This window comes from Orycteropus afer, unplaced genomic scaffold (genome assembly GCF_000298275.1).
Source record: "Orycteropus afer afer isolate SDZICR_OR568_19922 unplaced genomic scaffold, OryAfe1.0 scaffold00363, whole genome shotgun sequence".
Taxonomy (NCBI): Eukaryota; Metazoa; Chordata; class Mammalia; order Tubulidentata; family Orycteropodidae; genus Orycteropus; species Orycteropus afer.
This window is the reverse complement of record NW_006921950.1, coordinates 137,218-150,383: the sequence shown is the minus strand read 5'-3', so window position 1 is coordinate 150,383 and position 13,166 is coordinate 137,218. Positions and strand designations below refer to the sequence as shown.

The 13,166-nt window shown below is 36.1% G+C and overlaps 1 protein-coding gene across 1 annotated transcript in view; it reads left to right on the top strand.

Annotated features, from left to right (window-relative positions):
- The window catches only part of XRN1 (5'-3' exoribonuclease 1), a 181,961-nt gene that overhangs the window by 112,183 nt on the left and 56,612 nt on the right, over window positions 1–13,166 (top strand). Inside the window, exons 22-26 of the mRNA XM_042782538.1 lie at window positions 5,861–6,023; window positions 6,924–7,037; window positions 9,420–9,518; window positions 11,797–11,912; window positions 12,412–12,558. Of these exons, the coding sequence (XP_042638472.1) occupies window positions 5,861–6,023; window positions 6,924–7,037; window positions 9,420–9,518; window positions 11,797–11,912; window positions 12,412–12,558 (639 nt within the window). The remainder of the gene's footprint in view (window positions 1–5,860; window positions 6,024–6,923; window positions 7,038–9,419; window positions 9,519–11,796; window positions 11,913–12,411; window positions 12,559–13,166) is intronic.

Here is a 13,166-nt window from a genome sequence, read left to right as displayed (position 1 = left end):
ATAGATGTGTTTTGGGTCTGTATCCTGCTCCATTGTTTCTACCACTTTATCCTGCTTCTTTGTGTGGACTGTGATGGTCTGTTGTCTCTGAGGCATCGTGGCGTTGTTGTATTTAGATCTCTGTTAACTGTTGTGAAGAGCAGCCAAGGATGATTCAGGCTCTTCTTGGTGGTTTTTTATCATTGGCCCATTGGTGGAGAAGGAGGAATGGCTGTCACTCAGTAAGTGAAGTTGCAGGAGGTGTGGGTGTAGTTTTGTCTTATGGGGACTATTGCAGTCTCCCACTCAGTTGGACAAAAATTACAATTGAGTAACAATCAAAAAACTAAAAGCACATGGACCAAAAATACACCATGTAATCACACAGGAACAGTAACCGAAAAAAGAAGAAGGAAAAAAAAACAAGAACACCTGCAATATCTGGGGATAGGGCACTAAGAGAAAAAAAGGTAGAGAAGGAAAATAATAAAGAAAAAAAGGTGGGAAAAATGCAAAAAGAAAAACAATCAATTGGGTTAACCATGAGAAAAAAGGGGGAAAAATTAAATTAAAAAAAAAAATTCAACCAGGCACAGGGAAAAGAAAAAAAGCTGAAAACTAGGACCTGGTAGGGGAAGAATAAGAATAATAGTAAAAAGGAGAAAAGTAAATAATAATAGTTGTTTTAAAACAGACAAATACAAGCAAACTAATCAACAGTAAAAAGAAAGCAAAAAAGAGAAAAAAATAGGTGAGGACGGGGTAAGGCACCCAGGCTCCATCTGAGCACACCGACTGTGATGGAGTTCCTGTGGGCCCAGAAAGTAGGTAGGAGTGGGGAATGGCCGTACCTCCTTTCACCAAGCAGGTGTGGGGTATAAGAGTAACAAGAGGAATGTCGCACCTTTTCAGTCTTGCGGGTCCGGGTCCGTAGTGTCCTTGGGGTTGCTGGCAAGCAGAACCTGTTCTTAAGCCCCTGGAATCTGGAAGAGCGCTGTCTTTTTAAATATCCAAAATGGTGAAACCGCTTGTGAACATTCAAAATGGCAGCGCCTTCTGGACAGGGAAAAGTCCATAGCTCAGCCTGTGTTTCTCTTCACCTTCTCTGTTTATTCCCCAGCCACCAGATAAGTCCTCCGTACTGTACCTGGCTAGCAGGGCTGATTTTTAGGTTAATTCTTAGGTCCTACTGCCACTCGGCACTCTCAAAGCTGACTGTGCCGTGCCATCAGGATCACTCAGGATCACTGCCAGACCGCAGCTCCGTCTGTCTCCTTTTTTGGTATTTTCATGCAAATTCTTCTACTAGTTGGGGTTTAGTCCACGTCTATATCCTTCCCTTCAAGGCTCAGGGGTCCAGGATTATCTTCTGTGTCTGTGTTAATTGGTTTCTCTTTTCTTTGTTGAAGAGGGTCTGTGCAGTCTTTCTGCCTAGTCCGCCATCTTCCCTATTCCTCCTTCCATGTATAAACTTTTCCTTGACTTTTTACAATAGCACATTAGTACAGTACTTGTCCTTCTGTGATTGACTTGTTTTTCTCAGCATAATGTCCTCCAAATTCATCCACATTATGCAGTGTTTTGCAGATTCTACATTATTCTTTAGGTTTGCAGAGTATTCTATTGTGTATATGTACCACAGTTTGTCAGTTCCTTGGTTGATGTGCACTTAGGTTGTTTCCATCTCTTTGCTATTGTGAATAGTACTGTGATAAACATGATTTAGTTTCTGGGTAATGTTATCATGCGTGTTAATCATTGGTGGTTGTTTGCTGTTGTTGGTTCTCTGTCCAAAGAACTTCCTTTACCATCTTTTGTAATGTTGGTCTGATTTTAACAAATTCCCTTAATTTCTGCTTATCCATAAATCTCCTAATTTCACCCTCTTATGTAAGGGACAGTTTTGCTGGCTATATAATTCTTGGGTGGAATACTTTCTCTTTCAGGGTTTTATATATATATATATATATATATATCATCCCATTGCCTTCATGCCTGCATCATTTCTATTTAGAAATCAGACCTTAATCTTATTGGTTGCCCTTTGTAGGTTACTTTTTGTTTTTCCTGTGCTGCTTTCAGGATTCATTCTTTGTCTTGGGTTTTGGTTAGTTTGATTATGGTATGTCTTGCTGATTTTCTTTTGGGTTCTGTCCTTTTGGGGTTCATTGAACTTCTTGAATGGATATATTCTTGTTTTTCATCATATTAGGAAAATTCAATTCCAACAAATCTTTGACAGATTTCTCTGTGGTTTTATTTATCTCTCCCTATTCTGGAATTCAGATTATTTGTACATTATTCCACATGTTATCCCATGTGAATCTTAGGTTTTCTTCATTTTGTTTTGATCTTTTATCTAGTTGATTCATTAACAAAGTAATATTGAGGTATTTGTCTTCCGTCTCAATAATTCTGCCTTCCATTGATACGATTCTCCTCCTTTGCCCATTCAATGTATTATCTGTTTCTGAAATCCTGGTATTAATCTTCTGGATTTTGTTTTTGTTTTTGTATCGTTTCTCATTTTTGTTTATTTTGTCAATATATTGTTATATTGTTTTCCTAAATTGTTCTAGAATTTTGTCTGTGTTTTCCTTAATTTTGTCATGTTTTCCTTGATCCTGTCGGTGTTTTCTTTGATCTTGTGAGTGTTTTCCTTGATCTGCCTCTCAGTCTATTTAAAATATACAAATATAATTCTTTTGAATTTCTTATCAGGAAGTTCCAATGCTGCTTTTTCCTTAGGGACATTCTCTCATTTTCTATCCTGGTCCCTGTTTCTACTACTTTATCTTGCTTTTTTGTGTGGACTGTGATGGTCTGTTGTCTCTGAGACATTGTGGTGGGGGTGTATTTATATTTAATAATTGGTTGTATGTTGGTGTGATTCACCAAAAATTTTTTTTCTTTTTTTTTTGTGTTGATATATCTGTGTGAGCAGGATACTGTGTTCCTCTATTTGCTATTTGTTATCACTTAGGCACTCACCACCTTCCTGGTTGGTGTTATAGAGAATGAGAGTGTGTGTCAGATCCCTGTTAGCTGTTCATAAAAAGCAGTTTAGGGTGAGTTGAACTGGTATTGGCTGCCGTCTTTTGTTAGTCAGTTGGTACAAAACCAAGTGGTGGCTCTCACTCAGTGGGGCTAAGGAAGGTGCAGGTATGGTTGGCTTGTGTATGAATGGTTGCTGTCTCCCACTCAGTTAGACAAAAAAAAAATTTAAAAACATCAACAAAATAAAGGAGCTCTGGTAGCATAGTGCCTAAGGCACTTGACTGCTAACCAGAAGGCTGGTGATTCAAACCACCAGCCACTCCTCACCACTCCTGGAAGGAAGGTTGCTATGAGTCAGGTCTGACTTGAAGGCACATAACAACAATAACAAAAAATAAAGATAGAAAACAAAAACTTAAAACAGCGTAAACAAACAGGAACAATCACAAAAAAAAAAAAAAAGAAAGAAAAAGAAGAAGTAACAATAAATGAGAAGAAAAAAATTCAAAATTTTTAAAAAGGATAAAAGAAAGATAATGAGAAAAAGAGAGACAAAAAAGCTACAATATCTGTGGGATGAGGTGGGGAATGAGAGAAAAGAGCAGGAGTAAAAGAATAGTAAAGAAAAAGTGGGAGAACTGCAAAAGGAAAAACAAGGAATGGGAAGAATCAAAAGAAAGAAGGGAGCCTGGAAAAAGTAAGAGAAAGAAAAGGAAAAAAAGAACCAGTCACAGAAAAAAGAGAAAAAAAAAAAAAGTAGAATAATTTACACACAAAAACAAAACTCTAGGGGGTGAGGCATGGCACCCAGGCTTTGTCAGGGCACAAACCAGGATGGAATTCCTGATGGTCAAGAAGGTGGGTGGAAGTAGAGGATGGCCACACTCTTTTTCACCAAGAGAGTATGGGGTATAAGAGCAACAAGGGGATTGTCACATCTTTCCCATCGTCAGCCTCCAGTATGATTGCCCATGTTGTCCCCAGTAAACAGAGCCCACTCTTACATTGCTGTCCAGTTAAGAATGCCACTCATGGCTTCCAGCCAAACAAAAGACAGGCATTTGAGGTGAACATTTGCATTAGGTAGATACACTCCTTGGAGAGAACAATCATGGGAGAATAGAAGGGCTGTGCATGCATAAGGAGACAGCTCAGGGGATAGGAGTGTGTAGAGAGAAGGACACAGGGAAGAGGTACCTATGGGGAGGAAGTGGGAGGGGAGCTGTTGCATTGTTGGAAATTGTAGTCAGTGTCGTGAGGCAAAGTGTATGTGAGCTGCTGTATGGAAAGTGAATTTACTATGTAAACTTTCACCCAAATCACAATTAAAAAAAAAAAAAAAGAATCCCACTCATATACATCCAAAATGGCTGGGCCCATCACCCCCAAACCTTCAAAATGGCTGCACCCTCAGGACAATCGCCAGCAGTCCACAGGTCTGTTGGTCTCCTTCCCCATCATTTTCCTTTCTGGAAAAGGCACCAATGCAGTCCTTGCCCATGCATTCTTCAGGGAGCAGAGCCAATTCTCTGGTTGCTATTGGGAAATATTCAAAATGGCTGTACCACCAGGACAGCCAGCAGTCTTCCACTCCATTTGTCTCCTCACTCACTGTTTCATTCAGGTTCTTCCACTGATTGGTATTTAATCAACTTCTTTATCCTTCCCTTGAAAGCTCAGGGTTCCAGGATCGTCTTCTGTGTGGGTTTCAATTGGTTTCTTAATGCTCTGTTGCAGAGGGTCTGTGTAGCTTGTCTACTTATTCTGCCATCTTCCAGAACCACTCAGATAGTATTCTTTATAGTCAAGTGGGGTACCTCTGTGCACTTGGCAGAGACAGGCTTGCTGACCCATGGAGTGATAGAACCTTTGGGCCAAGGCTGTTTAGCAGAGTAAGATGTCACCAGGCACTTAGAGCTAAAGAGCTTTGTAGTACTTGCCTGAGCAGGGCAGAGGCTAGGTCAGGCCAAGGGGCCTGGAGGCTGAGGGCCAGGAAAAGACCTGACAGCTGACAAGGGACTCTCCTGATCAAAGAACTGTATCCTAAGTCATTCCCAATCCTGAATTGTAACCTGTTACTTCCCTAATAAACCCTGTAACTGTGAGTATAGTCTCTGAGGTATGTGTGGCCATTTCAGTGAATTATCAAACCCAGCAGAGAAATAGAGTGTCATGGGAGGAACAGCTAGTGTCAGAATTGGTGAAAAACTTGGAGAAAAGGAGGTATGTCTGATCTCATAGGAATCAGCCCTTGGATGTTGATCTTGATTCTTCTTCCCTCTCATGAAGTTAGAGGAGGTCAGACACCCCCACCACACCATTTCTACAGATACTTGGGTTGTTTCCTCCTTTACAAGTAGTGCTGGTGTGAACATTGGTGTACAAGTATTTGAGTCCCTGCTTTTAAGTCTTTTGAGTATAAACCTAGGAGTGGAATTGCCTGAACAAGTGTTAATTTATGTTTAACTTTTTGAGGAACTATCAAACTATATTTCCCTAGGTCTGCACCATTTTACATTCCCACCAGCAATGTAAAAGAGTTACAGTTTCTCCACTTAGTCACCAATATTTGTTATCTGTTTTATTTTTATTATAGCTATTACGCTCATGGAGTTGAAGCACAGGAGTTTCTAATATCTCTGAGTTCTCGTTTTATCACATAGACGTTGAGAGAGAGATCCACAGAGTAAAACAAATCATACACAAAGTCTTAGGTTGGCTACTCAGAACTGCTAGCATATTAGCCCTTACTGTATTATTGAATGTTTATTTAAATATTTAGTGATGAATTGGTAGAAACCATTTTGATGATAACCAAGTTCTAATTCTGGAATACATGCCCCCTTCATCCATATGTATATTTCTTTGTTATTGTTTCTTTTAGTTATCTGAGAAGAAAAGGAATCATAATAAATGAAACATCTGCTATTGTATATGCTCAATTACTCACAGGTCATAAATATCAGATAAATCAAAATGGTGAAGTTCGACTAGAGAAGCAGTGGTCAAAACAAGTTCTTCCTTTTGTTTATCAAACTATTGTTAAGGTAAGCCTCTGTCAGGTTTCCATTCTATGTAAAATCTATACTGTTGCACATTGTATAAAAAGACATCTTATTAATATTTATTGATATATAGAAGACTAATTCAGCAATGTATAATAGAGATTATTAACATAATTTAGATTTATTATAAATCTTTATAAGGAGTATTAAATGCACCGAAACTCACTGAGTGGTGTAGGGATGAAGAACATAATTTTTTTTTTTATTCTCCAAAAATAGTTTGCTTTAAGTAAATTAGTAAACATAAAAGGCATTTGCTTTTGTGTTTGTAATCTTAGGTGTGGTAAGGAAACAAAAAGTTTTTTAGAGCATGTGGTCCTATAATTTTAGAAGTACAGTATAATGTTGTAACTAAGAGCACAGGAGCTCTGGTGGCATAGCGCCTAAGGCATTTGACTGCTAACCAGAAGGCTGGCTCTTCAAACCCACCAGCCACTCCTCGGAAGGAAGGTTGGGCAATCTACTTCCATAGTGCTACCACGTCGGAAACCCAAGGAGGGGTCGCTGTGAGTCAGACCCGACTCAACAGCAGTAAGAGCACAGACAGCCTGAGTTGCCTTCTTAGCTGTGTGACCCTGGGTAAGATTTATCCCTTTCTATGCCTTCATTTCCTCATCTGTGAAGTGGGGCTAATAATGGTCTCTGCTGCAGAGGGTTGTCTTAAGAAATACATTTCAAATAAATATGTGAAATACTATAACAGTACAGTGCCTGGTGTATACTAAACAGTTAATAAATTTTATCTGATTTTACTGTTATATAGAAAATCTTCCCATTTGACACTTGCAGACATCATAGTCATAATCCTATAGGAAAAACATAATGTTCAGTCTATATAGATTTTGACTGTGGTGATTTACTTTTATGTTTTATTTTACATAGGACATCCGAGCTTTTGATTCCCGTTTCTCCAATATCAAAACATTGGATGACTTGTTCCCTCCTGGATGTATGGTCTTTATGCTGGGAACCCCTTATTATGGCTGCACTGGAGAAGTTAGTTTAACTTACTGTTACTAATTAAATTCCTCTGGTTTCAAGTTGATAGAACTCTTTAACTTCTCTTCATTTTAATGCAAAATAAAATGTATTATTGAAGAGGGAAATAAGAAACATTTATCCTTGCAATTTATGAACACAATATTTGACTGTATACATTCATGCTTAAGCAGGTTGGAGTTGGTAAGGATAAAGAATTCAAATCTTGGTTTTTTTTTTTTAGAGGTTTGCTTATTGTTATGATATGGAAGAAGCAATGCTGAAACTATTATAGAATTTGTAGATATAGGATTGAATTAATTAGTAAATGTGTTGATGTCTGGGAGTTCCAATTCTCATATGGAAAATGGCATATGTAAATATATAATGGAAGAAAGCAAGAAAGAACCTGTGGTAAATTGAAGGTATTAATATGAACTCATAATTTCTAAAATATGTATATATGTGTACATACACATTTTTATAAATACATGTATGTATGTGTATATGTATTTGTATGTATATGTATACACATGAGTCTGTACATACATACATATACTAGCTGTTTGCTCAAAAGGCTAAGAAACAAAAACACCCCCAGTAGCAAAGAACATCACTATGGAAGGAGATTGCCCCATCTTCCTTTTGAGGAAGATGGGGCAATCTCCTTCCATAGTGATGCTGCCTCGGAAACCCAAGGAGGGGTCGCTATGAGTCGGGTCCAACTCGACAGCACATGACAACAGCAACAAGAAGCAAACACATGTAGCACCCAGATCTTGACCTCTATTCCATTGCCTACTAAAAGTACCCAGAGCTCTTCAGAGAAATGGCAGATTCCAGGGCTGGGGCAATGTAGGTACAAGATGAGCCTGGAAAATTTTGTTACACCAGAATGTAAGGAAATGCTCAAACTAATGATGGAAGCATGTCACATAAACACAGGAACTAGGTTGAAGGGATAGTTCAGGCACCACAATAATTAAGTACAATAATGAATTATAAGGGGCTCTGGTGGCACAGGGGTTAAGCTTTCAGCTGCTAACTGAAAAGTCATAAGTTCTAATGTACCATGTGAGTGAGAGATGGCAGTCTGCTTCCATAAAAATTACAGCCTTGGAAACCCTATGGAGCGGTTCTCCTCTGTCCTGTAGGGTCACTATGAGTTAGAATTGACTCTACAGCAATAGATTAATGGGGTTAATGAATTATAAACCATTGTGGGGGGATTCATGATTCCATGGTGGCAGTAAATAGGTAAATAAAGGGCTCTTGCTTACAGTAACATATTGAGAGTAAATGTGGAGAGAATGCTGAAGTTGGAAAACCATTTTGTAGCCAATCTGTGGTAAAAATTCAATCAGGCAAGAATCATCAATGAAAATTGTATCTAGGGGGATTTACAATCAGGAGCAGGATATTTATTTCCCCATCAGCTGTTTATTAGTTGCAAGAAGGAAAAAAAAAAAAAAAACCTGTACTTACGTGAAAAATTTGAGCAGTATCTTGACTGTGTGATCAAAGTTAATTTCACAGTAAGAGACAGATGGACATTGTGCACCTCCAGATGTGATACTCTGAGGAGGACCCTACATCACCTACATAGTATTCTGGATGAGCATGTATAACCTTAATCTACTGACAAGGAGATATCAGAAATTCTAACACAAAATAGAAACCTTTTTTAAAAAGAATGGTGAACTGTATTCTTCAAAATACCGTTGTCATAAGAGACAGAGAAAGGCTATAGATATAATCCAGATTAAAGAAGGCTAAAAAAATATGACCACAGTATGCAATACCTGGCCCTAGATTGGACCCTGTGCTGGAGGGAGAAAAGAGTTCTATATAAATAAAGGACATTATTAGATCAAATGACAAAATAGAATATGGGCAGTAGATTAAAGTATTTTATTAGTTCATGTGATTAGTAACTATACTGCTCTTATATAATAGAATATTCTTCTTCATAGGAAATACACACTGAAATATTTTTAAGGGTAAGTGACATGATAGGTGTAATAAACCTTCAAATGATTTAGAAAAAAATTATGTAATTTACACAGAACACAAATGTTAAAGTAATGGGGTAAAATGTTAAACTAAATGTTGTTTAAGTGTTCTTTAAAGCTATTTTTGTTCTTGCAGCTTTTTGTTAGTTTGAAATTATTTGCAAATAAAACTTTAATTAAAAAAAAAAGATGCATAGCTATGAAAGCAACGATACAGCATCCCAAATTTATATTATCACATCCACTTAAAAATTTCAAGAGAATTCTATCAAACTTTATTGTCACATTTTATTTCAGAAATAATAAACATTGTTCAAACAAAAAGAAAAATAAATAAAACATAGTGAAAGAGACTAAAATATACTTTTTTTTCTTTTTCCTCTCCAAGGTTCAAGATTCAAGTGATGTGATCACAGAAGGTAGGATTCGTGTGGTTTTCAACATTCCATGTGAACCCAACCTTGATCCTTTAATCCAGAACCAGCATGTGAGTACAGCTGTTTATATTATTTCATTTATTAAGTACAAACAATAAATTTTTAAGATGTTAGAAGGATATTTTTGCCACCTCCTTTGAAATTATTTCAAATATTTAATGCTGATTAGACTTTTCTCACAGTTGAAACTAGTGTTGTTTAAAGATAATTGTGAAATCTGTGCTCAAATCTCAATGTAGATCTTTGGAGTTAAAAAAATCACTGAAATCCAATTATTGATATATAATGGTTATAAGGGATATTTTGTTGAAGCTTATGAGAAGTACATTGATAAACCTACCTTCTGGAAATAGAGTTACATTTTTTAAAACTTTGGTAATTACTCCAAGTATAAATCCCTTCAATTTTAGCTAGACATGACAAATGGCCTTCCTGCAAAGGATGTTTGTTTCTATTTAGCTAGAGAAAATCAAGAGGCTCCATTTAAGTCCACAATGTCTTTTTTCACCACCTTTTCTCTCCAAAGATATTCCCTGGCCTCCTTTTGCGTTTCCCTCTTAAAATAAGGGAGAGGTTCTGGTAATAGTCATTTGTTCTTATTGACTAATTAAGTTGACTGAAATTAATTCACAATCAATCAGCTATTGCTACATAAGCTTTTATTTTCACTAATGATAAAATCTAAAGTTTTATATACTATGAAGTGAGTTTAAGGCAGTACACATCAGTATACTCATGAAGAAATTTTAAGTAAGGTACAAGAGACCCCAAAATCTAACCATCAGGTCTCTTTTGGGGAAAGAATTCAGAAAGCACAGTCAGGAACCTGGGAGAGTGGCACATTAAACAAGGAACTGGAGCTTCTTTCTGGAAGTCAGGGAAGGTAGAAAAGTTTGTGCTTCATCCCTGGGTTTTTCTGCATCTAGAGGAGTCTGCCCACTCTAGCATACAGTATTGATTGCCGTGTCTTCTCCAGGGTCCTTTCTTTGCCTTTATGTATCTTATCTTTAACTTTTACTCACAGCTTCTTTCGCTGTCCCCATATTGTAAGGTGTTTATTTTATATTTTCTGGAATATTTGTGGTTGTTTTAATTAGTTTAAAATTATATCAGCATTTTTCAAAAGAACTACTGTTTGTTACCTTGGGCAGGACAATTATGTATTCAGTGGGACTGTCCCACATATCACAGGACACTTGACATCTTTGGTCCTTCAGCACTAAGTGCTAGGAGCCCATGCTAATGATCGTAACTAAATGTGCCCCTAGACATTTCCAAATACTTATTAGAAAGAGGATACTGCTTATTATTGGGAACTACTAAACCATACTTAGTGTATGTATATTATTTCTAAATCTTAGGGTGTTCTTGATGAAAAAGCTGTGTTGCATTCTTTACTAATATATTCCTGTATTTTAACAGTGACTTTATATTCCAGGCCACCAAACAAAGAAATGGCCCTTTTGGGAGTCATTCTAGATATGATCATTAAAAAAATAATGGTGGCTAATTTAATTCCTTATTTTCTAGAAATTTGGGATTTGTTGGTGATAAAATGTCTTTGTATTCATATAAATTATTGTTATGTACATTTTTAACAATATATGGTGGCTTACCCTAGTTGGTACTGAATTTGAAAGACTTTAATTTGCTTTGTGGTTAAAAGCAATATAATCTGATACTTTTTTGAATTTGACAGTCTTTCATGATCTCATCTCTTAAATATGTAAATTATGGTTATACTTCACTGTATTAATTATGAGCCTATATGTGTGTGTGTGTGTGTATATATATGTTATTTTCATACGATAGTAAGTATTAGAGGAAATTAATGTTTCTTAAATCCATATATAAAGAACTCTTAGTTTTGCTCAGTAACAACTACTTTGATGATTTTTGTTTTACTTCTTTTGTTTTAATTCAGTGTAATAGTTATCGAGACCTCATCTTATGCCAGGTACTTTGTTAGCTTCTGCTTAGAATATGAAAGTTAGTTTTTAAAAAAGCTCTTGCCTGTGGAGTTTGCCATTTAGTACTTATAGTAGAGTTAATTTCTTGGGACAGTTTCATAAACTGTATATATTTCCTCCCTCTTTTATCCATCCTTGGAAATTCTGTTCTTTAAGGAAAGAGAGAGGAGCAGAAAATTTTTACGTACAGATCCTTTTAAAAAGAAAGGGAAATGGATCACTTACTTTTGAGAATCCTTACATTGCCACAATCCATTGGTTAGTGATGTGTTGATTATCTTCACATTTTAAAGGTAAAGCAATAACATATAATGGCTTTATGTTTCCATAATTTACCTTTTTGTTTTTATATTTAAAGAAATATTCTATAAAGTACAACCCAGGATATGTATTGGCCAGTCGCCTTGGAGTGAGTGGATACCTTGTTTCAAGGTTTACAGGAAGTATTTTTATTGGAAGAGGATCTAGGAGAAAGTAAGTTTACTGCTAGAGAAATTTACTTAAAGTGGCAGAAAAATTAAATGATACAGATAAAATGGTTACAGTTTCAGTATTTTCGCTTATTCACTGCTCTGAATATTCTTTTAAAATTGTACATGAATGGCTCTCATGGTGATTTTTCATCTGAATAATAAATGTTTTAGATGGTTGGAAAGAAGTTCTCTTTAACAGCTAACAAATCGAACCTTGAAAAAAGGTATCAGAGAGTGTGTGTGAATCTCAATGATATATTTCCCTGCATTCATTATTTTATTTTCCTCTCTAATTATATAAATAATTTACAGGCTTTACTAATTTGGGTTTTGAATTAGTTTTTCCTCTAGTTTTTCAATTACTGCTACTTTATAAATACATAACTAAAATATAGAATAACAATCAAAACCATGCTTTTCTAAGGTTTAAAAGCAAAACTTAACTGCTCTTGGGATAAAATTTTAAAACTTCTCTGTGTGTATGTGTGGTTTAAATTCAGCCCTCATGGAGACCATAAAGCAAATGTGGGTTTGAATCTCAAATTCAACAAAAAAAATGAGGAGGTACCTGGATATACCAAGAAAGTTGGAAGTGAATGGATGTACTCATCTGCAGCAGAACAACTTCTTGCAGAGTACTTAGAGAGGTGAGTGCCAAAAAGATCCTGTTATGTATCCAGAAACGTAGGGATGTAATAACTATTTATTTTGCTTTGCTGATATTTTTAAAAGGAAAATGTTTTCTTTAGTAAGATGCAGCACATCAATCATAAACTTAAATTTGTGTGATGGAGTTAAAGTCACAGCCATTACCTAAAATAGAGTAGAAAATACTGTACTTATATTATTATTTGAAAAGAAACAGAATGAAAATTGACTGCCTTTTAATTAAAAATTTCCTTAACTTGCTATCAGAAATTATTCACTGCTCTGCATGTCGCTCTATCAGTAGTAAGAGGACTGACACAGATAAACAAAATAGCTCTTGGCATAGTGGATTTTCCCAACTTTTACAATCCCAGCTGGACAGAAAGTTATTTCTAGAATTACTGATTTTTATTGCTGAAATGGTGTAAGACGTCAATAAATCTTAACTCCTTGTTGAGAAAACTTATTACCAACATTAATTGAGTTACTCAGTGGCAAAGATTTACAGGTAATATTTTTGCTTCTGATTCCCAGTTGAATGTTCTTTCCCTTATTCCCTTGGTTTCTAACCTTTTCATATTTGTGAATCCCATATTACCATCTGAAA